The sequence below is a fragment of the Rattus rattus genome, chromosome 12 (assembly GCF_011064425.1).
Source record: "Rattus rattus isolate New Zealand chromosome 12, Rrattus_CSIRO_v1, whole genome shotgun sequence".
Lineage (NCBI taxonomy): Eukaryota > Metazoa > Chordata > Mammalia > Rodentia > Muridae > Rattus > Rattus rattus.
Genome location: NC_046165.1, coordinates 91,504,693 through 91,529,114, shown reverse-complemented (window position 1 = coordinate 91,529,114; position 24,422 = coordinate 91,504,693). Strand labels below are relative to the sequence as shown.

The 24,422-nt window shown below is 49.4% G+C and overlaps 2 protein-coding genes across 3 annotated transcripts; both read left to right on the top strand.

Moving 5' to 3' along the window:
- Window positions 1-649: 649 nt before the first annotated feature.
- Window positions 650-3,279, top strand: LOC116913553 (dual specificity protein phosphatase 13). Its single transcript, XM_032917761.1, has 3 exons — window positions 650-798; window positions 1,600-1,817; window positions 3,080-3,279. The coding sequence occupies exons 1-3, from the start codon at window positions 650-652 to the stop codon at window positions 3,277-3,279; spliced, it is 567 nt and encodes a 188-aa protein (XP_032773652.1).
- Window positions 3,280-6,714: 3,435 nt separating this feature from the next.
- LOC116913552 (dual specificity protein phosphatase 13) lies at window positions 6,715-15,983 on the top strand. Of its 2 annotated transcripts, none has more exons than XM_032917759.1 (4): window positions 6,715-6,908; window positions 9,357-9,530; window positions 14,168-14,388; window positions 15,528-15,983. In XM_032917759.1, exons 1-4 carry the CDS (start codon window positions 6,715-6,717, stop codon window positions 15,728-15,730), a joined length of 792 nt encoding a protein of 263 aa, XP_032773650.1. In that variant the 3' UTR covers window positions 15,731-15,983. The 2 variants fall into 2 exon arrangements, with proteins under 2 accessions (XP_032773650.1, XP_032773649.1); XM_032917758.1 differs by lacking the exon at window positions 6,715-6,908 and adding an exon at window positions 8,186-8,607.
- Window positions 15,984-24,422: the final 8,439 nt, after the last annotated feature.

The window sequence follows — 24,422 nt, the reverse complement described above, 5'->3', positions numbered from 1 at the left end:
ATCTTCATTATAGAGCAATTGTTCAAATCTTCCATGTGAACCTTACAGGCACACGTCAGATGCTTTCTGTGACTCCACAATTCAGACAATGTCCCCTGTGCTCCACAATCCATAGGCTCCAATGCAGCAGACACTGGTGTTCCACCCTATTTGTGGCCCACTCAGACCTGCAAAGGTCTTTCATAACGTTTGTTTCTCAGTGCTTTTCTCTGCTTTAACTCTTGTCCTCAGATCCAGTCTATGCAGGCTCTAAACCTATGAATGAACCTATTTTAAAGTGCCTACCCTATGTCAGACACAGTGAACTTTTCGTTTGACCCTTGCAACAATTCTCCAGGGCAGATATACCCTGAACTTTAAAGAAGAATCTGACAGAGGGAGAGAGAGGAGAGAGAGAGAGAGAGAGAGAGAGAGAGAGAGAGAGAGAGAGAGAGAGACTTGCAGGGGTCCAGTTCCATGTTCTCAGAGACTTTAGAGGTAGGAGTTGGCTTAAGGGAAATAGATCTTGCTCTATTCGTAGGCCCCTGGACTTGCTGAGTCACTTTGTCCCACCTGTCAATGCCAATCTCTGGCAAGGAGAAATAACACAGGGAAACAGAGAGGAGTGACCCGACCGCAAAGGCAGAGACCCGGGTATGCAGACTGGCCCATGGCTGATGCCTCCATCCCAAAACTTGGGGAAGAAAAAGAAACCACACCTTGCCCCAGTGTCCTGCAGCTGGAAGAGCTGCTGAGGGCAGGGAGACCCTCTTGCAGCAGGGTGGATGAAGTCTGGCCCAACCTTTTCATAGGAGATGCGTGAGTAGCTGCTCACAGGGTTGTAGGAGTCAGGCAAGAAATGTCAATCCTTGAACTCTTTCCCTGAGGAGGTGGCTAGAGGCAACAGAACTAGTTGCTTCTAACCTGCCTCAGGCCAGAATCTTCTCTGGACTTCCCAAGTGCCAGGAGCGACTTGGTGACCAGTTTCTAACACTAGAGGGAGCCTGAGTGTTTTGGTTTTGTTATTTTGGGAAGATCTGAGAGACTTCCTGGCTGGAAGATCCCTGGGGTCTTCAGGCACATCTTAAGACAACAAACAAAACAGTCGGGCAAGCAACATTAGGAATATAAAATGGCGTAGACATAGATCATAGTTTCTGGTCCCAGCTTGCCTCCTGTGAGTAGGTGGAGAAGCCTGACTCGGGATGAATCAGGAAAGGTGTCATTTCTAAGTATTTGTAGATTAGTAGCAGGTATGACGTGGTGACTAAGTAACTCTAGATGATGTTTATGAGTAGTAGGACATGTGGCAAGAAGGGAGGGGTAGCTAGTTCTCAGGGCTGAAGCAATCTCTTCCTTCCTGCCTTTGGTGGGGGCAGGCTGCCCGAGACAACAAAAGGGGTCCAAAAAAAAAAAAAAAAAATTACCCTCGCAGCACCAATGTTACCAGCAGAAATCTCTAGGGCTGGGACAGAGAGATGCAGACTCAGCTCAGTATCGATGAAGTCTAGGCCCCCTTTTACCCTTATGGCTTCACTCTTCCCAAAGCAGGGGTCAAACAAGCCTCCTTCCCCACCCAGAGGCTCAGCCCAAATCTGGCCCCCTTTCTGTCCTTGCCAGGGCCACGGCAAATAACCGATTTGAGCTGTGGAAGTTGGGGATCACCCATGTGTTGAATGCTGCCCACGGAGGACTGTACTGTCAGGGGGGTCCTGACTTCTATGGCAGCAGTGTGACCTACCTGGGGATCCCAGCCCACGACCTCCCTGATTTTAATATCAGCACCTACTTCTCCTCAGCAGCTGACTTCATCCACCGAGCCCTCGCCACGCCTGGAGGTAGGACTTGAGGCTGAGCCCATACTCTGTTCTGCTCACTAGTGGGAAGGATATCCAATCTCCCCTCAATCCTCAGCATCCTCCCAACCCTGTTTTTTTTTTTTTTTTTGTTCTTTTCCCCTCTATGCCTCAACATTTTATTTAATGGCATTGCTTCACAGATAAAGAAAGTGAAGCCAAATAGCAAAGCCATAATAAATTAGGAGCAGCTGTGGGACTGGAAGCCTGGTCTCCCAATCGTCAGAACAATTTTACTCCTCGTCAGGCAGCCCTGGGAAAGCACCACACGGTACCCAGAGGTCTGCCCCAACGGACTTCCGAATGAATGAAACAATATACCCAAGATGCAATAGATCTGGAGAGGCTGGAGCCCTTACTGTCTGTTCATCTTGGGAAACAGCCATGCCCCCTTCGCTTTGTGACCCTGGGCAAGCCAGTGTGTCCTTTCCTCTGGGTTTCTGTTTCCTCATACTTTTTTTTTTTTTTTTTATGATGAGGAATTTGGTAAGGTTCATGTTGCTTTGTAATAGCCAAAGCACTTTGACATGTTTTTATTTCCTTCATCCATTCACCCATCACCTGGTTATTGTTCACCCCGTGTCAAGGAAAGAACTAAATTCTAGGAAGTCAGACTTAAGTAAGCCAGGGCATCTGCTCCTGTAGAGCGTGCTAATCAAACAGTGATGCATTCTGAATGTTACTGATATGAGAGAGCAGACATGAAGAACTCCACAAATACTCAATCCTGAGGACCGTGGCGTTGGGGACTTCCCTCCACAGCAGTTTCCTTGGGTCACATGCAGGAAGGGCTCGTGGCTTTGTGACTCTCCTGACACCTTCAGCAGTGGGGAAAGCTGACAGAGGAAGCCGTGTCTAGATGAGACTGGATGGATGAGTAAAGGCTAGTCAGACCCAGGTCAGGGGGGAAAGGTCAGAGGTCATGGCAACGCCAAGGAACTGCAAATTAGCCTGCGTTCCTGGAGCTGAGATTTGCGGTGGGTTCTGGCTGAGGGGAGGTTCAGGATGAACGGCTAGGTCTCGAAGGCTTCTGTAAGTCATGTTGAGGGTTTGGGTTGTAGTTCAAGACTCAGTCTACTCATTTGAAAGATCAGGACACCGAGGCCCATAAGAAGCTGAGGGACTTGCGCCAGGTCCCATAATACACCCAAGATAGGATCAGGAACAGACCTTGGGTTTTTGGCCCCGACCCTTGGGTGGGCTGGCTGGTGGGGAGGAGTCCTTCACCTGCATGTATTCTTCAGCTAAGGTGCTGGTGCACTGCGTGGTGGGCGTGAGCCGATCTGCCACGCTGGTGCTGGCTTACCTCATGCTGCACCAGCAGCTGTCCTTGCGGCAGGCTGTAATCTCCGTGAGCGAGCGCCGATGGATCTTCCCCAACCGCGGCTTCCTCCGCCAGCTCTGCCAGCTGGACCAGCAACTCCGGGGTGCAGGTCAGAGCTGAGGAGCCAGGTAAGGCAGGTCAAGGAGCCAAAGCTGAGTGTGGTTGGCAGCAAGGAGTCCGTTGAAGGCCTGGACAGGGAGCCTGTGATGAAACTGATTAGCAAAGCTGTGTGCCTGAAGGGAGGACCCACTCCCTTTCCCAAGCTGCTGGGCTCCCCTTTTCATCCAAGATTTCACCAGGGCCGGGCAGGCAATCCTCCCGCCTGGGTTCATTAGCTCTCCAGAGAACAGAGAAAGATGGAAGACGGCTCAGTGGATAAAGCACTTGCCACACAAGCATGAGGACCCGAGTTTGAATCCCCAGAGCTCACATAAGGTCGGACCTAGCTGTAGGATGAGAGATAGACACAGAAGAATCTCTGGAAGTTAGTGGACGTGGCATGTGAAATGGAAGACAAAAAAAAGCCAGGATAACCTATTTCAAACATGATAGAAGGCAAACACTCACACACACACACACACACACACACACACACACACACACACACACACACCCCGAGGTGTGAGAGTGGGGTGAATCAAAGAGAAAGACAAGGAAGGAAAGGTTAGTGTTAGGAAGTCTTATGTGATATATGTACATCATACATATAGTATATATAGACTATATATAGCATATATCATGTATACCATAAATTAGATAGATGATATTATGATATGTTGGTATATGATATATTATGTGTGCTATATATGATATATAATTATATAGTATGTATCATATAATATAATTACACATTCTATTTCATACATATATATATACTATATACATATACATACATATATGTACACACACACACACACACACACACACACACACACACATTATTTCTACCTGGTTTCGGGTGCTGCCCAGTCAAAGTTCACGACCCGCTCTTTCCCCTCCAGACAGGAATGAGACACGTGGCAGAGCAGCAGACTTCACAGTGTGCCCTGTCACGCTGCTCCCTTAGCCTGGGATACCAGACACCCTGACTTCTGACCTCAGTGTCTTGCCCATCAGACAGCTGGTTTGGGGGAAGTTGGTTGAGCATGGCTGCAACATTGCACAACTTGTCAAAATGACGTCCCCAGAATCAGCTGTGTCATGAGAGCCCTCAAGAGATTTGCAGCACACAGGCTGTGCAACTGTACCCATGCAACCCCACAGCTGAGGCCACAAAGCGAGGGGCTGTGAAGAGGGGCTTTCTCTCTCTCTCTCTCTCTCTCCATTAGCCATGGCTATCAAACCTACCCTCACTGTTTCCTCTTGTATCCACTCAACCTGGCACAGAGAACTCAGAGGTGAGGCAGGCTTAGGTAACAGCTCTTGCTCCTGTCCTAAAGACCCAGCCGCCCTGGGCCTTCGTTCACCTGCCTGTAACGTGACGGTGCTCTCTTCTCCAGAGCCAGTCCTTACCCTTTGCCACCAGGCTCTGCCAGTTTGCCACCCTTGCCCTGACCCTGACGGCAGCCTTAGCTCAAGTAGATGCCCAGAAGATGAAAGGGGCCCAGTGTGGTGCTCACCGTCGAACCCACTGCTCCAACGGCTCCCTCCAGCGTTTCACACACCCTCTCAGCCGCTGTCTTCAGTCTCCACAGGTGGGAGTGGGTTGTCTGTCAACTAGTCTTTGAGGTTCTTGTGACAGGGTCCCCCAGGGTCTCTGATAGGGCCAAGGAGAGTGAGTCTCATTGTTCTCGCCAGCTCTTCTTGAGGCCAAGGTCCTCAGCGGTGGTTAAGTCTTAGCTCCTGGGAGTTTGGTGGACCTAAGGCTGTGTGTGGTGTGTGTGTGTGTGTGTGTGTGTGTGTGTGTGTGTGTGTGTGGGCTGGAGAGTATTATGGTATGGGTGTATGGCTAGAGCATCTGGATTAAAAGGATAGTTTTTAATTTCAAATCCACTGGGCTCTAAGTAGGCAGGTGCCTGGGCCGTCTGTTTCTAAGGGAGTGGCAGAGGGCAGTGGATAAAGCTACTGGGTGCACAAACTGCCCCATAGCCCCTTGACAACTTTGTCTCTCTGTGCTACCTTGTCGGAGCCTGCCGGATTGTGAGCTTGAACCGGTCACCCTGCAATAGAGGCCCCTCGGCCTGTGCACGATGTCCTGCCATTGTATGTTCTGAGATAGCGTCCTCTGTGTCCTCCAGCATACATTCCCCGGCTTTTTATTTCTGGCCCTAGTTCTGGTAACCTTTGAAAGCCAAGAGATTGGGGGGTGGGGGGTGGGAGGTATTTGTTTTGGGCATGCCGGAATGGAACTCAGGGTCTCAACCATACTAGATAAGTGCTCTACCATTGAGCAACACCTTCCATTCCCAAAGGGAGGTGGTTTTCTGCTGTATATGTGTGCTGTGTTGTTTTAGACAGGGTCTCACTGTGGCTGTGTAAAACACCCGTCTGTCCTATAACTACTCCTCACTATGTAGACCAGGCTGTCCTTGAACTCACGGAGATCTGCCTGCCTCTTCCTCCTGAGTACTGGGATTAAAGGTGTATTTAACCACCCAGGCTCCAAGGGGAATTTTTAAGATGATTTGCTTGATTCCCTCCCCCCACCCCCCAGCTACCCAAATACACTCATACCACACACCGAAGGCAACCCTCTGAACTTCCTGTATGCTAAACATTAAGACCAAGGCCTGGGTCCAAGGAGAAAGTACCTGGCTGACCATGCCCTCCCTAGGACCAATGGATAAGTTGGGAGTGGCAAGGGGAGGCAAAAGGGAGACGACAGCATGCTTTATAATTAAACTCAAATCAAAAAATAGAAACAGCATCAAGTGTGCAGAGACAGGCGACTGGGAACCGGCAGCACAAGCTGTGGACTGCAGAAGACCACGACCTGGGCAGGATCTCCCTACAGGTGGGTGAATGGGCCTCTGCTTAGGGCTCTAAGCAGAGGCCCCCAAGAATACTGGGTACTAGGGCCCAGGGCACCTATGCCTGTGTGTGTTGGGCAACTGTGAGGATTGGGTTGGGGGAATCCAAGTGGGTCAGAGCTAGAGTCACAGAACACTGCCTCTTGCTACCGTGTGACATTGGGCGAACTGCCTTTATCTCTCCGAGCCTCGATTTTGCTCATCTGGAAAGTGGGGATGTTGATACTGTCTGCCTCGTGAGAGCACCTTGTGGACTCAGCGTGAAGACATGAGTTCTAGGCTCTGTCTGGTCTACAGTGTGCTTCCTTAAGCTGGGAATACAATCGTGAAACACAGAGATCCAGGTGTAAGCTCTACAGGCCATAGCAATCCACCCCCCTACAGGTTTTGTCTGAGCCCTGAAGGGATGAGACGGATTGGAGCAACAGAAATAACGTAACACCTCATTTATGTGGCATCTCCCATGATGCAGGGCCTCTAGGAGGCACATCCCACTTATGATGTCATGGGAGTCTCCCAGCAGCCCCTAGTGAAGATCCCATTCACAGACTCCCACACAGGCCTGTCTCCCTCCAGGACTCCAGGGATGTACACTGGGCAGAGACCACTACACCCTACCCTTGGCATTTGCCTGCCAAAGTCTCTTTCCCAGACTCCTCGAAGTCCTACTGTGAGAACGCTAGCCCCACTTGGTCTATGCTCCCCTGGGGAAGAAGGGAGACGGAGAGGGAACAGCAGAAGAGACCAGGAGAAATGTGTTCTGAGGTTACACCTAAAGAGGTAGGTGGCAAACAGCTGCTGTGTCCCTGGGTGGCTGAGCAAGGCCTGAGGGTGCAGGGTGGTATTCTAGAAGGCTGTTTTCCCTGGGGCAAAGTGAAAGACAGGCAACAGAGAGGAAGCTCGAGGTGCTACCAATGCCAACAGAAGGTAAGCATGTGTGACCCTGTAAGCAGTGGTAGTGTGGGCAAGAAAACCACTGTCCACAGAAGCAACTCCTCTGCTGAAGTCACAGGGGAGCAGAAGCCAGGTAGCACCAGGGAGCCATGTGAAGAGTGGAAACAGCGGCCTGGTCCTGCAGGACATTCAGCCATGCCTCCTTCTGACATAGTGAGGTGTACAAGTCAGTGTTGATCAGGGCCTTCCATAGACCGGGGGGTAGCAGGAATCAAGAGTACTGACTGAGTCCCTGGGCTTCCTTTGGTGTGGTGGTGGTGGTGGTGGTGGTGGTGGTGGTGGTAGTAGGGTATGCTAAAGCTTAAAGAATGGTTCACTGAGTGAGCTGCTGGGCCTGGCTTTGACTGATAGGTGAAAGGAGCCCTCAGAGGACCGGACCAGGAGACCCTAAGTCTTAAGAAAAATCTTTCCTATAGATGTGAGTTAGACCAGGGAAGCTAAGGACATCCTATAAATAACCACCACCCAGCTCCTGGGACACAGTTGTGCTGCCTGGCAGCCACTGGCCACTAGAGGGCAAAATTATCCCATGTCAAATTCAGCAGGCCTGTGGTGGGGCCTATGGCTTCCCCAAAATCCCATCTAGTTCCACTCACAGCTGGAGGAGTCTACCTAGTGGCTTCTGGCTATTGGACTCCCCTGGATTCAGGGGTCACCTCCACCCTAATGTCCTTTGTCCTGGCATTACTTCATATAGTCATTCCTTTCTCTTGCAGCCAGCAGAACACCACAGAGCATAGGAAAGTCAGGGAGCCCCAGGAGTCTTTACCATGGGGGAACTAAGGCTCAGACAGGAATGAACACTTGCTTAGGTCCCAGGATATATACCCTTGCCAAGTTTTAAGGGGAGTCTGTTCCCCAGGCACCTCTCTTCAGGTGGTTCCCCTCTTCAGGATGGCGAGAAGGACACGTGTGTTCAACAGCAGAGGCAGTAGGGAGAGATTAAGGGCCGCTGTCTTCATCCCCCCCACCCCCCAACACACGCACACCCATTGGCTCAAATGCATGGACCTGGAATCCTAGGCGCTTCACAGCATTTGAGTTCTGGACGGAACCTGCCTTAGGACTGTTCCTCTCAGCCTGCCCTGCACCCAAACCCCCATTCCTGGCCCCAGACCATGCCCTAGGTAGGTGGCAGGCCACTCAGCCTGCCAGAGAGGTCACAGAGGGGGATGAGGGAGAAAGGCCGGTCCTCCCTTCCGTCCAACTCACCATCCACTCGCTGGGTGAGTGTGGCCAAGCCGGTGGCCTCCTGGGTGCCCGTTTCTTTTTCTGGTCTTGGCAGTGCCTACCAGAGGGAAAAGATGCTCTACCCAGTCTATACCTTCTCTAGTTACTCCTTGAGGGGACCAGGGGCAGTTGGCCAAGGTAGGTCCCTCTTCCCTCTAAGGCACCAGACCCGGGTTCTGGTGCCTCTGACACCTCAGTTCTGCAAGGTCCCGGATGGCCTGAGCCAGCTGACTCCAGACACAACTCACTCCATCCCAGTGAGGCCTGCAGAGATGCACTGGCCTGAACCACAAGGGTAAGGAGGAAAAAACCTGGGGCCTGAAAACGGATGTGTAGCTCAGCCCTGACAGCTCCCTAGAAGAGACACACCAGTTGTTGACCACCCCCTGGCAACTGGAAGGCTTAGGGAATGAACTGAAGTCACTCGCTGGATACCAAGCCCAGGGTCGTCTCCAGCCATTTGTCTTTGGGTATTGTTGAATCGATACCCAAGCTTCAGTGTCCTTCCCGGTGAAACACGGAACACACCACAGGGGATACATTCTGCTTATGAGAGGCACCAGCTCACCTGGCGTGAACAAGCTGACTAACGCCAACTTGTAGTTGAGTCTCTGACCTCAGGCATCAGCCTTAGAAACAGCTGGGGTGGGAGCCGCTGATGAGCTGCCTGGGTTTGGAGAGACATCCTGGGTCCTCTCCAGGAGCCTCAGCCAACTGGGGTCCCTAAGGGGTGCGATCTGCACTGATTAGCCCTACAGAGATCCCCGAGGTCCCTAAGACCAGCATTTCTAACATCCATGGCCTCAGGAAAGGTGTGCTTAGCACCATGGCGTTGACAAGAGAGTTCTAGTCCTCCTTGTTCCCAAGGAAAGGGTTCTAGGTTCCAGCCCAGCTGAGTCAGTTAATAGCCTCAGTCAGCATAGCCGAGGCTGGCCCCCCACAGCAACCCACTGGCTCCTGGTACTGCAACACAGGCCTCCTCGTTCACTGGCCCCGCCTTCGGGGAGCCTGCTCCAGCTACTGTCGTGTTCGCTCTGTTCCCAGGATGGACTCGCTGCAGAAGCAGGAACTCCGGAAGCCAAAGATTCATGGGGCAGTCCAGGTGTCCCCGTACCAGCCACCCACGCTGGCCTCACTACAGCGATTGCTGTGGGTCCGTCGGACCTCCACACTGACCCACATCAATGAAGTCTGGCCCAACCTTTTCTTGGGAGATGCGTAAGTAAGACCCACGTAGGGGTTAGGGGTGGCTGGAGGATGTGAGTAGCAGGACAGGCTTCCTCCAGATGGCGCCCGATGCTTCTCACCACTGCACGCATTTTTCTCATGTTTAAGGGTGGAAGCAGGTACCACAGTTTCACCTTTCAGGACATGAGATAGAGAACCTGTGCCTTAGAAGGGATCCTTTTTAGTGAATAACTACATTTTAAATGATGAATCTTCTCTTCTCTTCTCTCCCCTCCCCTCCTCTCCCTTCCCCTTCCTCCTCCTCCTTTTCCCTCTCTCCCTTTCCCTCCCCTCCCCTCCCCTCCTCTCCTCTCTCTTCCCTTCCCTTCCTCCTCCTCTCTCCCTCTCCCTTCCTCCCTCTTCTCTTCTTCTTCCTCTTCTTCCTCTTCTTCTTCTTCCTCCTCTTTCTTCTTCTTCTTCTTCTTCTTCTTCTTCTTCTTCTTCTTCTTCTCCTCTTCCTCCTCCTCCTTCCTCCTCCTCCTCCTCCCCTTCTTCTTCTTCTTCCTCTTCCTCTTCCTCCTCCTCCTCTTCTTCTTCTTCTTCTTCTTCTTCTTCTTCTTCTTCTTCTTCTTCTTCTTCTTCTTCTTCTTCTTCTTCTTCTCCTCCTTCTTCTTCTTCTTCCTCCTCCTCCTTTTCCTCCTCCTCCTCCTTCTCCTCCTCCTCCCCTCCCCTCCCTCCCCCTCTCTCCAAGATGCCCAGTACCCCAAGTCGGCTCAAGCTCCGTATGTAGCTGAAGCTAAGGATTCCTTGAGTTTCCCATCCTCCAGCCTCCGCCTCCAAAGAGCTGGTTTTACAAGTGTGCCTTCCCACCATGCCTGTTTTGTGCTGGTGATCAAACCCAGGGCTTTGCTTGTGCTAGGCAGCACTCTGCAAATTGAGCTCTGTGTCTAGCCTACCTGAAACCATCATCGTCCTCACCATTATTGATTTGGGGTCTCACTGGCTGTCCAGGAACTGACTAGGTAGAATAGGCTGGCCTCAAACTCATAAAAGATCCTCCTGCTTCTGCCTTCAAAGTGCTGGGGTTGAAGCTGTGCGCTACCATGCCTGTCTCATTTTTAATTGGTATTTTGTATATTCTATATAGGGATGGGTTTGGCAGATCTCTCAAGTTATTGTGTATTTGACCTTATTCAACTCCCAATTTTCCCCCTTATTTTTTTTTTCTTTTTAAAATTTGAGACTGGGTCTCACTGTAGCTAACTGCGATTGTCTAGGAAGACTAAGTTAGTCTTGATCTTACGGAGATCCACCTGCCTCTGCCTGCAGTGTCGGGATGCAAGTCATGCACCACTGTGCACCCCCACCCCCACCCCACCAATACCTATCTTTTCTCTCCCTCCCACTAGTCTGGTTCCTTCCACCAGATAACCTTGCTTCGGCCTTAGTGTCATATGTGTGTAATACATACGTGATTTTTACGTAGCTATATAAAACCCGGGAGCCACAGAGGAGTGAATGCATGCTATGTTCTCTGGGCTGTGTTACATCATTTAATATGACTGCCATGTGCGCCCAACTCAAAAGCAGCCTTAATTTTTATTTCAGGTCTTACCCTGAATACTACAGATGTGCCTTTTGTCAGCCTTCTAAAGTTAGAGCGAAGTATTTAAATTTTATCTTATGTGGCTAGAGGGATGGCTCAGCAGTTAAGAGCACACACTGCATGGCAGCTTACAACTGCCTGTAACTTCAGTTCCAGGGAATCCAACGCCCCCTTTGGCTTCCATAGGCTCCTGAATGTACACGGTGCCCACAAACTCACACAGGAGTACACATATACACATAAAACAAAAAAACTTTTGGGGATTGGGGAATGTGGCTATGTTCGTAAGGCATTTGCCTAGCAAGCACAAAGTCATGTGTTCAATCCCCAGCATGGCATAAAAACTGAGAATGATGGCACACACATGTAAAAGGAGGATCTGTGCACGATGTCTGCAGCTGCATAGGGAGTTCTAGGCCAGCATCGGCTCCATGAGATCCTGTCCCAAACCCAAACCCAAAACCAAACCTTTTCTTTGTGTGTGTGTATGCACTCCTATGTTCTTGTGTCTGCAAACACAGGTGCATACATGCTACAGTGCATGTGTGGAGGTGAGAGAACATGTCTACTGCCTTACTGTCCTGCTGTACATGCCAGGTATCTGGGAATTTTCCCGTCTCTACCAGCCATCTCATTGCAGGAGCAGTGGTAGGGACAGCACTCACTTCTGCATCTGCCGATTATGTGGGTGCTCAGAATTTGAGCTCAGGTCCCCACACTTGTGTGGCAAACAGATGATCTTGTGTATACTTCATGGGCCGCTTCGGTGGCTTAAAGTTGTGCGACACAAGGCATTGTGTAGCTGTGGCTTAATTTTAGTATTATATGATATTCTACTGTGTGACTATTTCATAAATTCTCCATTGGCGCTGATCCCATTTTTAACTATTATAGTGGTCCTAGGAGTGGATACTAAGGTATGCTGGGAAATTTTACAAATATAGGGCACTGGAGAGATGGCTCAGAGGTTTAGTGAGCACTAGTTGTTCTTTCAGGAGACCGGGATTCCCAGCACCTACACGGCAGCTCACAACTGTTTGTAACTCCAATTCTGGAGGATCCAATACCCTCACACAGACATACATGCAGACAAAACGCCCCTGAAACATAAATACATCTTTTTTAAAAAGAAAATATAGACTAAATATATAGAAAAATTATAATTTTTCCCTTTGTATTTAGAACTCACTGGGCTAGGGAGAGCCCTGGCTGCTCCTCCGAGGTCCAGAGTTCAGGTCCCAGCATCCACATGGCTTCTCCAACCGTCTGCAACTGCAGTCCCGTGAGATCCAAAGCCATCTTCTGATGTGCAGATATACATGCAGACAAAACACCCATCTACATACGTAAACGGACTCTAGAACAATTAAAACAGATGAATATCTAGTTAACAATATTCCTCTTTTTCCCAGAGATGAAAATCCTTGTAGACTTTTAAAAAGTGCCTGTGTGCTTTTTTCACAGTGCTATTTTTGGTAAAGCTGCCATCACTTTGTAATACCGTTTTGAGATGAGCTTTATATAGAAGGAAAGCTTTTTTAAATTAATCACACTACATATTCAAAAATTCTTATAACGTTCTGTTTTGTATCCTGCATCTTCACAGGTTCTTGATAAAACGTAAACACCCTCCCTTGTTTACCTGCATTCACCACACTTTAGTGATTTGCGGTATTTCATGATTTAGATACACAGGAACTTGTTTTGCCTGAGGGGTTTGTCCCATGTTCCCCTGTGATATCTAAACTAAAAACAGTGCCAAAAGCTCATAACATATGCTGCAGTTTTCCCTATGAATGCCTACCTTTGAGAGGTTTAATTTGTAAGTTAGATTAAGCAACACTAATAATAACAAAATGGAGTAATTACTATATTAAGCAAGGGCTAATGGAACACAGGCCTGCCCGTGATACCGTGTTAGTCAATTTCATAACCGAGATAGCCAGTAATTAGCAGGTAATATCGCATATGCCGTGTGTATACACCGGCTAAAAGGGGGATGTTTGTCCTTGTTCTAGTGTGCTTTCTGTCACTACGATAAAACATTGACCAAAACCAACTTGGGGAGGAATTACAGTTGATCATCAAGAGAAGCCAAGGCAGGGGTTTGAGGCAGAAACCATGAAGGAATGCTACCTCCTGACTTGCTTCCTCTGGCTTGCTTAGCAACAGTCCTTAACACAGCCTAGACCCACCTGCTAGGGGATGGTACTGCCCACAGGGGGCTCCATGCTCCCATGTCAATTAATAACTAAAACCTCCCAGAAACATGTCCATAACCAGTCCTATGGTGGCGATTTCTCAATTAAGGTTTTCTCTACATAGACCTGTAAAATTGACCACGACTGCTAGCTATGACAGCCTCAGGCACAACACAGCAGGACAGTACAAAATTTGAAATCTATTAGTTGTTTACCAATAGAATTTTAAAAAAAATATTTGGGAGGCATAGTCGACTGTGGGTAAAAAGTAAAACCATGGATGAAAAAGGATTACCGTACTATACTTAATAAGTTTTTGTTTCCGTCAGAAAATGTTTCTTTCCCTAATATTTCGGTTTCAAATAGTATTAAATCTGGCTTATATAACACCTTTCGGCACATTTAGAATTCTTCCCTTTAATCTGTTCCTAGAAGAAGGTGTTTACACAGCGCATGGATGCCTTTCTAAGGTTTTTGATGCACGTAGCTAAATCCATCTGGGAAGTTCCCTAGCGGAAAGGTTCAGAGTGGCAGTTCTCACACTGTGGGTCACGACCCTCTGACAATCCTGAGTCTCCAAAAACATCCACACTGAAGTTCGCAGCAGAAGAAAAATTACAGCAATGAAGTCGCAATAAAAACAGTTCTACGAAAAAAAAAAAAAAAAAAACAGTTCTACGGTTGGGGGTCAGCGTAGCATGAGGAACTGTATTAAAGGGTTGTGGCACATAGAAGCGTGAGCACTGTTTTGGAGGATTGCCCTCACCGCGGCGGTTCACCACCGTTCAGTCTCCACTCCTGCAGGAGAACAGAGGTGAGGGGTAAGTTCCGACCCCGTGAGCCCCACCCCGCCCCTTAACTTCCCGTGTACCCTCCCTCAGGTATGCTGCCAGAGACAAGAGCCGTCTAATCCAGCTGGGCATTACCCATGTCGTGAATGTTGCTGCAGGCAAGTTTCAGGTGGACACAGGCGCCAAGTTTTACCGTGGAACACCCGTGGAGTACTATGGCATTGAGGCCGATGATAACCCCTTCTTTGACCTCAGTGTCTACTTTCTGCCTGTTGCTCGTTACATCAGAGATGCCCTCAATACTCCCCGAAGTAAGCTGCTGGGGAAGAGGTTGGGTTAGGGTCAGGGTGGGTAGGGAGCCCACACACCAGCTCTGTCAGAGGCCCTCCCACTGTAGGATCAGATGGTTATTGCCACTTAATGAGTACATGGTGGAAGCCAGTGACTTCGGATATAACTAAGATTCAGCATGGGGTTGCAGAGGCGGCTCCATTGGGAAAGTACATGCTGTGCAAGCATGGGGATCTGTGTTCGATCCCTGGAACCCACATGGACAAGGCAGGGATAGTAGTGTGTGCTCATAATTCCAGCATCAGATAGATGAATAGAGAGATTCTGAGGCTCATTGGCAGGCGGCCTGGACAGTATGTCCAGACCTGTGAGAGACCCCATCTCAAAAAATGAAAGTGGACAGCACCCAAGGAACAACACCCAGAGCTGACTTCTGGCCTTCATATATGCATGTGTGTACATGCATGCACACCTATACTCTCATGCGAACCATTACATCAACACACACACACACATGTGCACACACTTTCTCACACACATACACACACACACTCACACATATGTACACACACTCTCTCACACACACTCACACACACATGTACACATACACACATGCTCACACACATGTACACACACTCACACACACGCTCACACACACATGCACACACACTCTCTCATAGACACTCACATGCACACACACACTCTCTCTCACACACACTCACATGCACACACATGCACATGCACACACACACTCACACACACTCTTACATGCACGCACGCACACACACATGCAAACACACACACGCTCATACCATCCATTTTGATCCCCAGAATAACCATACTCTTTAGAAAGAAGCCAGATACTAGGCAAAAATCACCAAGACCTTGCAAAGACTCATGGGTAAGCACCCCAGAGGGAAAACGTAAGTGCAAATCCAAGAGGTCATGGAAGTTTGGTGACCCTCACCTAGAGTTGCAATGGCTACCAGAGAAAGCCCCTCTACACCAGGAGAGGGAGCCCTGCTGCTCTTTAGCCTTATACTAAATCGTTGTGTGACCTTGAGCTTCCATTGTCCCTGAAGGGATGGCCAGAGATGTCCCTTCTTCCCAAAGGTGAGATGGGAACAGGTCACCAATGCTAGCTTGGGTCTTCCTACAGGCCGAGTGCTGGTCCACTGCGCCATGGGGGTAAGCCGCTCTGCTACAATTGTCCTGGCCTTCCTCATGATCTTCGAGAATATGACACTGGTAGACGCCATCCAGACGGTGCAGGCCCACCGAGATATCTGTCCCAACTCAGGCTTCCTCCGACAGCTCCAGGTTCTGGACAATAGGCTGAGGCGGGAAACAGGGAGACTCTGAATTAGGGAGCACTTGAAGCCCTGACCCTTCCATCCAGCGTGGCCTAACCTGACTTACCTGGCCCTGGGAATGGCAGCCTCAGCTGTTTCCAGAGATCCTGAGATGGCACCAGCAAGTCAGGGCTCCGCTGAAGCAGAGGCAGGGTGGGCTGGGTGGCAGCCCTCAGCAAGTGGAGTCCCCTGACACAGCAGAGAAATTCTTTATGCAGAAGAAATTTCAGACTGTCTCTATAATAAAAGGTTCGTCATAATAACAGTGGTTTGTATGACAATGGCTTTATTCTCACGAGGGCCACAGTCCTAGGGTAGCCTGCCAGCTCTGACTCAGTAGTCTGGAGGAAGGAGGAGCCTGCTGATACCACAAGGCCAACTGAGGAGACCGTGCAGGTGGGGTTCAAAAGGAGGTTTGCTCCAGTGCTGCGGACCAGGCGACTAAGTCCTCATCTTGTCTCTTTTTTTTTTTTTTTTTTTGGTTCTTTTTTTTTTTTTGAGCTGGGGACCCGAACCCAGGGCCTTTTTGGCGCTTCCTAGGTAAGCGCTCTACCACTGAGCTAAACCCCAGCCCCCATCTTGTCTCTTTTGTACCCCTCACCCAACGCTAAGGTTGTCTGTTTAAAAAAAAAAAATTCCAGTGGCTGGAGAGATGGCTCAGTGGTTAAGAGCCCTGGCTGCTCTCCCAGAGGTCCTGAGTTCAACTCCCAGCAACCACATGGTGGCTCATAAATATCTATAATGAGATCTGCTGCCCTCTTCTGGCCTTCAGGTGTCCACGCAGCTAGAGCACTTCTACACATAAAAATAAATAAATCTTAAAAAAAAAAAAAGTTCCAAGTGTCACATCCTCTCTGGGCCACAATCAAAACTCACCATTGGGATCCAGTGAGAGTGTAAGCCCTGGCAACCCGAGCTCCATCTTCTACCTTATAAAGATGAAGAGAAGGAATGGGGGCCGGGAAGGTATCTTTTGACCTCCACACTCATGCCAGGGCACATATACACACCCTGACACATCATGCCTATGCACAGTAATAATAAAATCAAGCTTATTTTTAAAAGTAAATTAAGGTCAACTGAGAGACAGCTGGACAGGTAACGGTATTTGCTACCAAACACAACGACCCGAGTTCAATCCCTGGGACCCATGCAGTAGAAAGAAAGAACCAAATCCCACAAATTATTCTCTCATCTCCATACACTTACTATGACATGGATGTGCCCGCCTCCCTCCCCCCCAAAAAAAAACCCCATAAAGAAGTGTTATAACAAAAAAGAACAGTCTTAAAAGTTAATCTGAAAACTGACCGTTGGAGCTGGGGGTGTAGGGCAGGGGTGAAGCACTGGCCTAGCATATGTAAACCTCTGGGTGTGATACACGGCATTATAAACAAAACATCAAGGAGCAGTAGCTTATACCTATGGGGCTAGCATTGAGGCTGGAGGACTGAGTACATTCAAGGCCAGGCTAGACTACATAGTAAATTCCAGGCCAGGGACTAGGGGTGTCCTCAGTTGGTAGAGTTGTTTCCCTAGGGCACATGGGGCTCTAGGCTTGATCCTCAGTGTCTTAGGGTTTCTATTGCTATGAAGAGACACCATGACCGTGGCCACTCTTACACAGAAAAACATTCAGTTGGGGCTGGCTTACCGTTTAAGCAGTTTAGTCCACCCATCGTCATGGTGGGAAGCATAGGGGCATACAGGCAGACACAATGCTGGAGAGGAAACCGAGTGTTCTACATCTGGATCACCAGGTTGTAGGGAGAGAGAGTGACACAGGGCCTGGCTTGAGCATCCCAAATCTCAAAGCCCACCTCCATAGTGACACACTTCCTCCAACAAAGCCACACTCACACCTCCTAGTAATGCCACTCCCTATGAGCCTATGGGGGTCATTTTGATTCAAACCACCTCACCCAGCATGATATAAACCTGTGTGCCCGTGTGCCACAACCCTCAGGAGGTAGAAGCAGAAAGATCAGTTCAAAGTCATCCCTAGGACATAGTGAGTTTGAGGCTAGCCTGGGCTACAGGAGAAAAGGAAGAAGAAAACAATACAGAAAGTTTCCCTTGGGTTCCTCACTGGCAAACAGCACAACCTGCTCATGGTTTTTAGGGTGAAATGGTTTGCTTTCCCCACTTTTTTCTGGATGGTCCCATTTTTCTCCTGCTTCCTCAGAATTTTTCTACTGACTCTAGAATATGAAGGTTTCTCTGGGTTTTGTCGTCTTGTGTCTTATCTCCCAGATGTTCCTACTTTTCTGGGTGAGCCTTGGCTCTCCCAGCCTCAGTCTTCTCTCCTGTGCTCCAAACCTGGGTATTCCACTACCCACCTTCATTAGTGTATTAGGCCTTCAGCCTCAGCTGAACTTTTCATAATCCTGTACCCTCACCTCAGACTCTCTTCTAGCTTGTTCCCTACATTACAGCAGAGTTTCCCAGCCACTGTTCTTGTGCCAACAATAGCTATTTTTATTGATTTTTTTTCTCTTACCACTATTGCAAGATATCTGATAGAAGCCACTTAAAGAAAGACATCACTATTTTGGTTCTCAGTTTCTGAGGAAATTCAAAGTTGCTCAATCTTTGGTGGCAGGAGTTTAAGGCTGCTTACATTGTGGATGACCAGGAATCAGAGAACTCAGTGTGCTTGATTGAATGAGAACAGCCCACATAGGCTCCTATGTTTGAATGCTTAGTTCCCATTTAGTGGAACTGTTTGGGAAGGATTAGGAGGTATGGCCTTGTTGGAGGAGGTGTGTCACGGGAGGTGGGCTTTGAGGTTTCAAAAGTCTCTCTGTGTCTATCTGTCTTTGTCTTTCCATCTCTGTCTGTCTCTCTATCGCTCCCTCCCCCTCCCTCCCTCCCTCCCTCCTTCCCTCCCTACCTCCCTCCCTCCCTCCTTCCCTCCCTACCTCCCTCCCTCCCTCTTACCCTCCCTCCCTCCTTCTCTTCCTCTCTCCCTTTCCTCCCTCTCCCTCTTTCTCTCTCTGCCTGCTGCCTGTGAATCAGAATATAAAGTTCTCAGCTACCGCTCAGCACCATGGTTGAGATCAGAAAAAGGTAGAGTTTTCAGATGCCAATCACCCATAATTTGTTTCCACGACCCAAAGGCTCCAAAACCTCCCAGACAGCACCACCAGCTGGGGACCAAGCATTCAAATAGGTGAGCCTAAAGGGAACATTTCAGACTAAAACCAGAAGAGCTGTCAACCTTGACATAGCCCCTGGCAACCCCTTCAGGTACAGCTCTGTGGGTCTATGGGCCAACAGCCGTGGGTTCACATCACTAGGCCATGAAGGAGACCAGATCCTGGCACATCCTGGGACTGGGTGGTCCCTCTGCTCCTGCCGCACTGCACACATCTCTTGTCCAGCTCCCCTGGTGGCCTCTCCTCACATAGACCACTCATAAGCCCCTTAGACTCACCAGAGTCCTCACCAAGACTGTAGAGCCAATTCTGGCTCCCCCGGGGGCTTAAAGAAGGTTCCCTTCTCTATTCTATTCTTGCAGGGTGATGGTTCTCCTTGGTGCAAATTGGAAAGGGTCTGGGCAAACCACCTTTGTGGACAGAGCACTCCAGATTAACGAGCTGCCTGTGCCCCTTCCTCCCAAGTGGACAGGGTCCCGACTCAGGATCCCTGGCAGGGTAAAGCTGACCCCTGGGCTGGATCTTAGCCCCCCTTAATCTATTTGCAAATCACAATCTACTTGAAAGCATTCTGGCTTGGTAGGTTCACACCCCCATTTCATACACAAGTCAACTGAGGCTCCAAGGAAGAAACCAGAACGGAATGTAGGTTCAGGATCTAGGACAAGCGCTGGCAGCTGGTGCTCTCATTTCTGTGGCATACTTCTGAAGGCTCGTGCTGCTGGGCCCAGTTTCACTCCAGAATCTAGGGCCCTACCGTGTATGGCTGCTCCAACTCTAGGGAGAGATGGCTTTTCTCAGTCCAACCTGGAGTTGGTGGGGACTGGAATTATCCAGATCGGACATAGTCCTAGCTAACAGCCCAACCTACTTACCCCCAATTCCCGGAGGTCCTCCTCCTCCTGACAGCTCAGACCTTGTTGCTATTTCCTGCTCACCCACCGTCAGCAGCACCCAAAATAGTGGCCCCCAGAGGCCAGCTTCTAAGTCATCATCCTGGCCTGTGCATGTAGGCAGCCTGCCCCTGTCGTTGTCTGGGCTGAGATGCCTACAGGCTGGGGCTGGGACGGAGCCTTTCCCTCAGCCTGGAGCTCAGGTTTCAGAAGGTTGAATTCCTGGGGCTCCGTGGCTGGAGTTCAGGATCGGTGGCTGCTATAGGAAAAAGTAGGGAAGCATAAGGACCCAGGTGGTAGAGAGCCAGACGTGTCCCAGGCCCACGAGGAAACAGGCTGGCCTGGGAAAGGTAGAGTGAGGTGACTTAAAGCACAGCCACAACCACACCTCAACTGGTAAGGCATAAGCAGAGTTACTGCAAGACCTTCCAGAAGTCTCTTTCAAAGGAAATGGTGTGCTAGCGAGACATGGCTATGCTCGCCTCCAAGCCCAGCACTCGGGAGGCAGAAGCAGGCAGATCTCTGTGATTTTAAGACCAGCCTGGTCTACAGAGTGAGCTCCAGCACAGCCAGGTACATATAATGAGACCCTGTCTAAAAGGGAATGGCATGGGGTTGGGGAAGATGACTGAGTAGGTAAAGTGTTTGCTGTAACATGAAGACTTAAGTTTGTATCGCCAGCACCCACAGAATAGCCAGGCCTGGGGCAGGCGTCTACACGCACACATCGTCGGAGGTCAGAAGCAGACGGGTCCTGGGAACTCATTGACCACTGAGACTTTCTAAAACAGTGAGCTCCAGGTTCAGACAGAGACCCTGAGTTGGAGAGCAAAGGGGAAAGGCCTGACACTCATTGCCTTCTGGTGCTCTGTGGAGTGTCAGTGGGATTCTGGGACCCCATCTCAGTCCTGGACACCCTCTGCCTCCACATATCCTTCACGTGAAAGAGAGAAAAGCTTTTTGTTAAATGTGGGTTTTTCCTGCATGTATATCTGGCCAACCCATCTGTGCAGGACCTGCAGACACCAAAAGGGGCATCAGATCCTCTGAAACTGGAGTTACAGACTCGTTAGCTGTCATGTGATTGCTGGGAACCAACCCTGGGTCCTATTGCAAGATCAGCAACGACCGGGCAACCCCGAGACCTCTCTCCAGCCCTAGAAATCTCTCTCGTTTACGTCACCATGTTTGAAGTCTTTGCTACTTCTCATCTTTGGCCTTGTCTCCTGTATGGTCTGATCCACAAGTTGCCCCGGGTGGGTGGGAGTCACTCTAATATACACGAAATGCCATTGGCGGGGGCTCATTGCTGAATGGGGAATACCAGCTCTGTAGACCCTTTCTGGGTGGGAAGTCCTGGGAATGAACCATAGTCAAAGATCACAGGACATAGAGGGGAGCCAGGAGAGAAGTGGGAAGCAGGAACCATGAGACAGCAGGAGTCAGAAGAGGAGAAACCAGAAGGGTCAGCTGGTGACACCACCACCATCACAGGCAAAGTGTGAAAGAGTCTCATCCCCGTTCAGCCAGAGCCTGGGAAGACACCTCAGCCTATACCCCAGGGTGGTCAACATTAGAATTGTCATTTAAATCATAGATGCTTCCTAGAAGACGGTTCTAGTTTCCACAACAAGCTTGGCTTTCTTTTTTGGCCTATTTTTGTTGGCTTGTCTCAAACCAGGATCTCACGTCGCCGAGGCTAGCCTTGACATTGATTATGTAGCCCAGGATGAGCTTGAACTTCTGTTCCTCCTGCCTCTATCTCCCAATGGCTGGGATTACAGGTATGTGAGGCCTGTATGTCTGGTGTACAGGGTTCTGGGGACCAAATGCAGGGCTTCCAGAATGCCCAACAAGCATCCTACCAATTGAGCTACACCCTCCACTAGAGTATTGGGTTTCCCAGAGATTCCCAAAGCATCCCTGAGGTCACCCGAATGCACCTCATCCATTTTCAAACTTCAAGTCAGATGGCAGACAGCGCCTGGCAAGGCTGACTAAGTACCTTTGAGAGACAGTTGGTCAGCACATTCAGACTGGAGCCAAGCTCTCCTTTCTTCTCTTTTTCTGAGATAGGATCTTACTCTGTAGCCCTGGCTGTCCTTGAGTTCCTCATTCAACCTCTACCGAACCATGAGTGGCAGAGTCACAGGCATGGCCCACTGTGCCCAGCTTCTCTCTTATGTTTTTGTCGTTGCTTCGTTTACTGTCATTTGTGCGTGTGCCATAGGGACCTGGAGGTCACAGGTCACTCGAGAGTGACTTATGCTCTTCCATCATGAAGAGTCCCAGGATCCCGGGGCTTGAACTAGGATTGAGGCCTTAGCGGCTTCTTCACCTGTCAAGCCACCTCTCTGGTCCCTCCTGATCTATTCGAGATCACCTCAAATAGATGGATCTGACCTTGAACCTGCTAGGTAGCTGAGGAGAACCTACCACCCTTGTTTTTCGAGAAAGTTTTTCTGTGTAGCCTGGCTGTCCTCGAACTCAGAGATCCGACACATACCTCTGCCTCCAGGTGCTGAGATTAAAGGCTGCACCGCCACCACCTGGCTAGCCTTGAACTCTTGATCCTATTGTATCCACCTCCCAAGGGCTTTACCCGCAGCTGTGCACTTGAACACTACTGCTCTTGGTCCACTTCTGTTCCTCCAGAGAAGCACCACTACTCTGGACAAAGATGTTTACTCTATACCTGACCACCCGCATGGCCAGCTGACCACCCACCTAACCAACCGCCAGCTCCCTGGCTATGTCAGTGGCTGCCTGAAGTAATAGAGTAATCTTTACATAGCTGTGATAAAGTACACTGACCAGAAGCAGGTTGAGGGAGGAAGGCTGTATTTTGGCTTCTGTAGTCAGAGGGGCTGCAGTGCGCCACAGTGGGAAGGCTTAGGAATGGGTCTGTGAGGCCAACCTGGGAATCAGGGGGCAGACCAATTACATTTTCATCCACACCCAGGAAGCAGAGAGGGAAGGAGGGGACTAGGGGTGGGCCTTAAACTTGCTGTCCCTGAGGATGTACTTCCTCTAGAAGGCTTCACCCCCTAAAGGTCCTCTAGCCGTCTGAAACAGTACCACCAAATGGAGACCAAATGTTCAAGTACAGGAGCCTAGGTGGGGATAGTCGTTTGAATAAGAACTGTCCCCATAGGGTCCGTTATTTGAACACTCGAACCCTAGTTGGTGCTGTTTGGGGAGATTTCAGTGGCACAGGCTTGGAAGGCAGGAAGTCCATGGCAAAGTCTTTCAGAGTAGAAATTCTTCCATTACATCCGGATCACTCTCTCTCTCTGCTTCAGTTTCCTGTTCCTTTAGCCTGCCTGCTGCTTACTGCCATGGTTCCCCACCATGACGGAACTGTGAGCTCAAACAAACTCTTTTTTTTTCCTATAAGTTGCGTTGGTTATGGTATTTACTTATTTACAGCAACAGAAAAGTGACTGTTGGTGGGAGACATTTGTCACTCAAACCACCACAGGCTGGAATGGCACGGCAGGAGCCTGGACACGCAGGAACTGAGGTTTCTATGCCCATGTTATCCTCTGAGCAGTTGCAGGAGCCAGCAGACATGAGCGCCTATGAACCCCGGGTTCCTCAAGCATTAGCTAGACTGTGGGTCTGCTGTGAATGTGTCAATCAACAAGCAGGTTCAAAGGTCAGGTGTGACTGTCTGCACTTAGAAGGCAGAGAGGCAGGTGGAACTCTGCAAGTTCAAGGCTAGCCTGGTCTACATAGTGAGACCCTGTCTCAGGAAACAAAACATTAAAAACAAAACCAAAAACCAAGCAGACAAACAGCTCAGAGTCTAGCAAACTGTAGGGGTTGAATAAAAGCTTGAGTTTCTTCCCTTCTTTCAGAGACAATTAGGGCTTAGATGAAAAATCTGCTTTTACTGAGGATGGGAGGGCTGTACACTGCCCCTTCTCAGAACACTGGTTGTACAATGGGGTGACCATAGGTAGCCTGTTTGTGAAAAGCCAGTGCCTGGATTCCTTCTTTTAAAAACCTTTTCCCCCTTGTTTTGGTTTTTTGAGGCAGGGTTTTTCTGTGTAGCACTGGCTGTCCTGGAGCTCCCTCTGTAGACCAGGCTGGCCTCAAACACTGAGATCTGCCTGTTTCTGCTGGATTAAGGCACCCCTGCTACTGCTACCACCACTACCACCACCACCACCACTCTAAATTTTCCCCTTTTAATTAAAAAAAATAGTTTTTTAAAAGAATTTTTTAAAACATTTTATTTTAAAAAGTATTTTTCCACAACTCTGTGCACCACATGCATCCTGGGTGCCCACAGAGGCCAGAAACAAGGAGTCAGATTTCCCTGGACTGGAGTTACAGTGGGACTGGGAATCAAACCCCAATCTTCCGGAAGAACAGCCAGTGTTCTCAACTGCCAAGCCAGCCCTCTAGTCCCAATTATTCTTATTTTAAGAATAATTCTTATGTGTTTGTGTGTCTGTCAGTGAGTCTGTGAATACACCTGTGGTACCCAAAGAGATCCCCTGCAGCTGGATTTTGTGAGCCGTGGTCTCTGGGAACAGAACTCCCACCCTCTGAGAAACAACACTTGCTCTTTTTTTTTTTTTAAACATTTATTTATTTAATGTATAGGCTGGGATTTGAACTCAGGACTTCTAGAAGGGCAGTC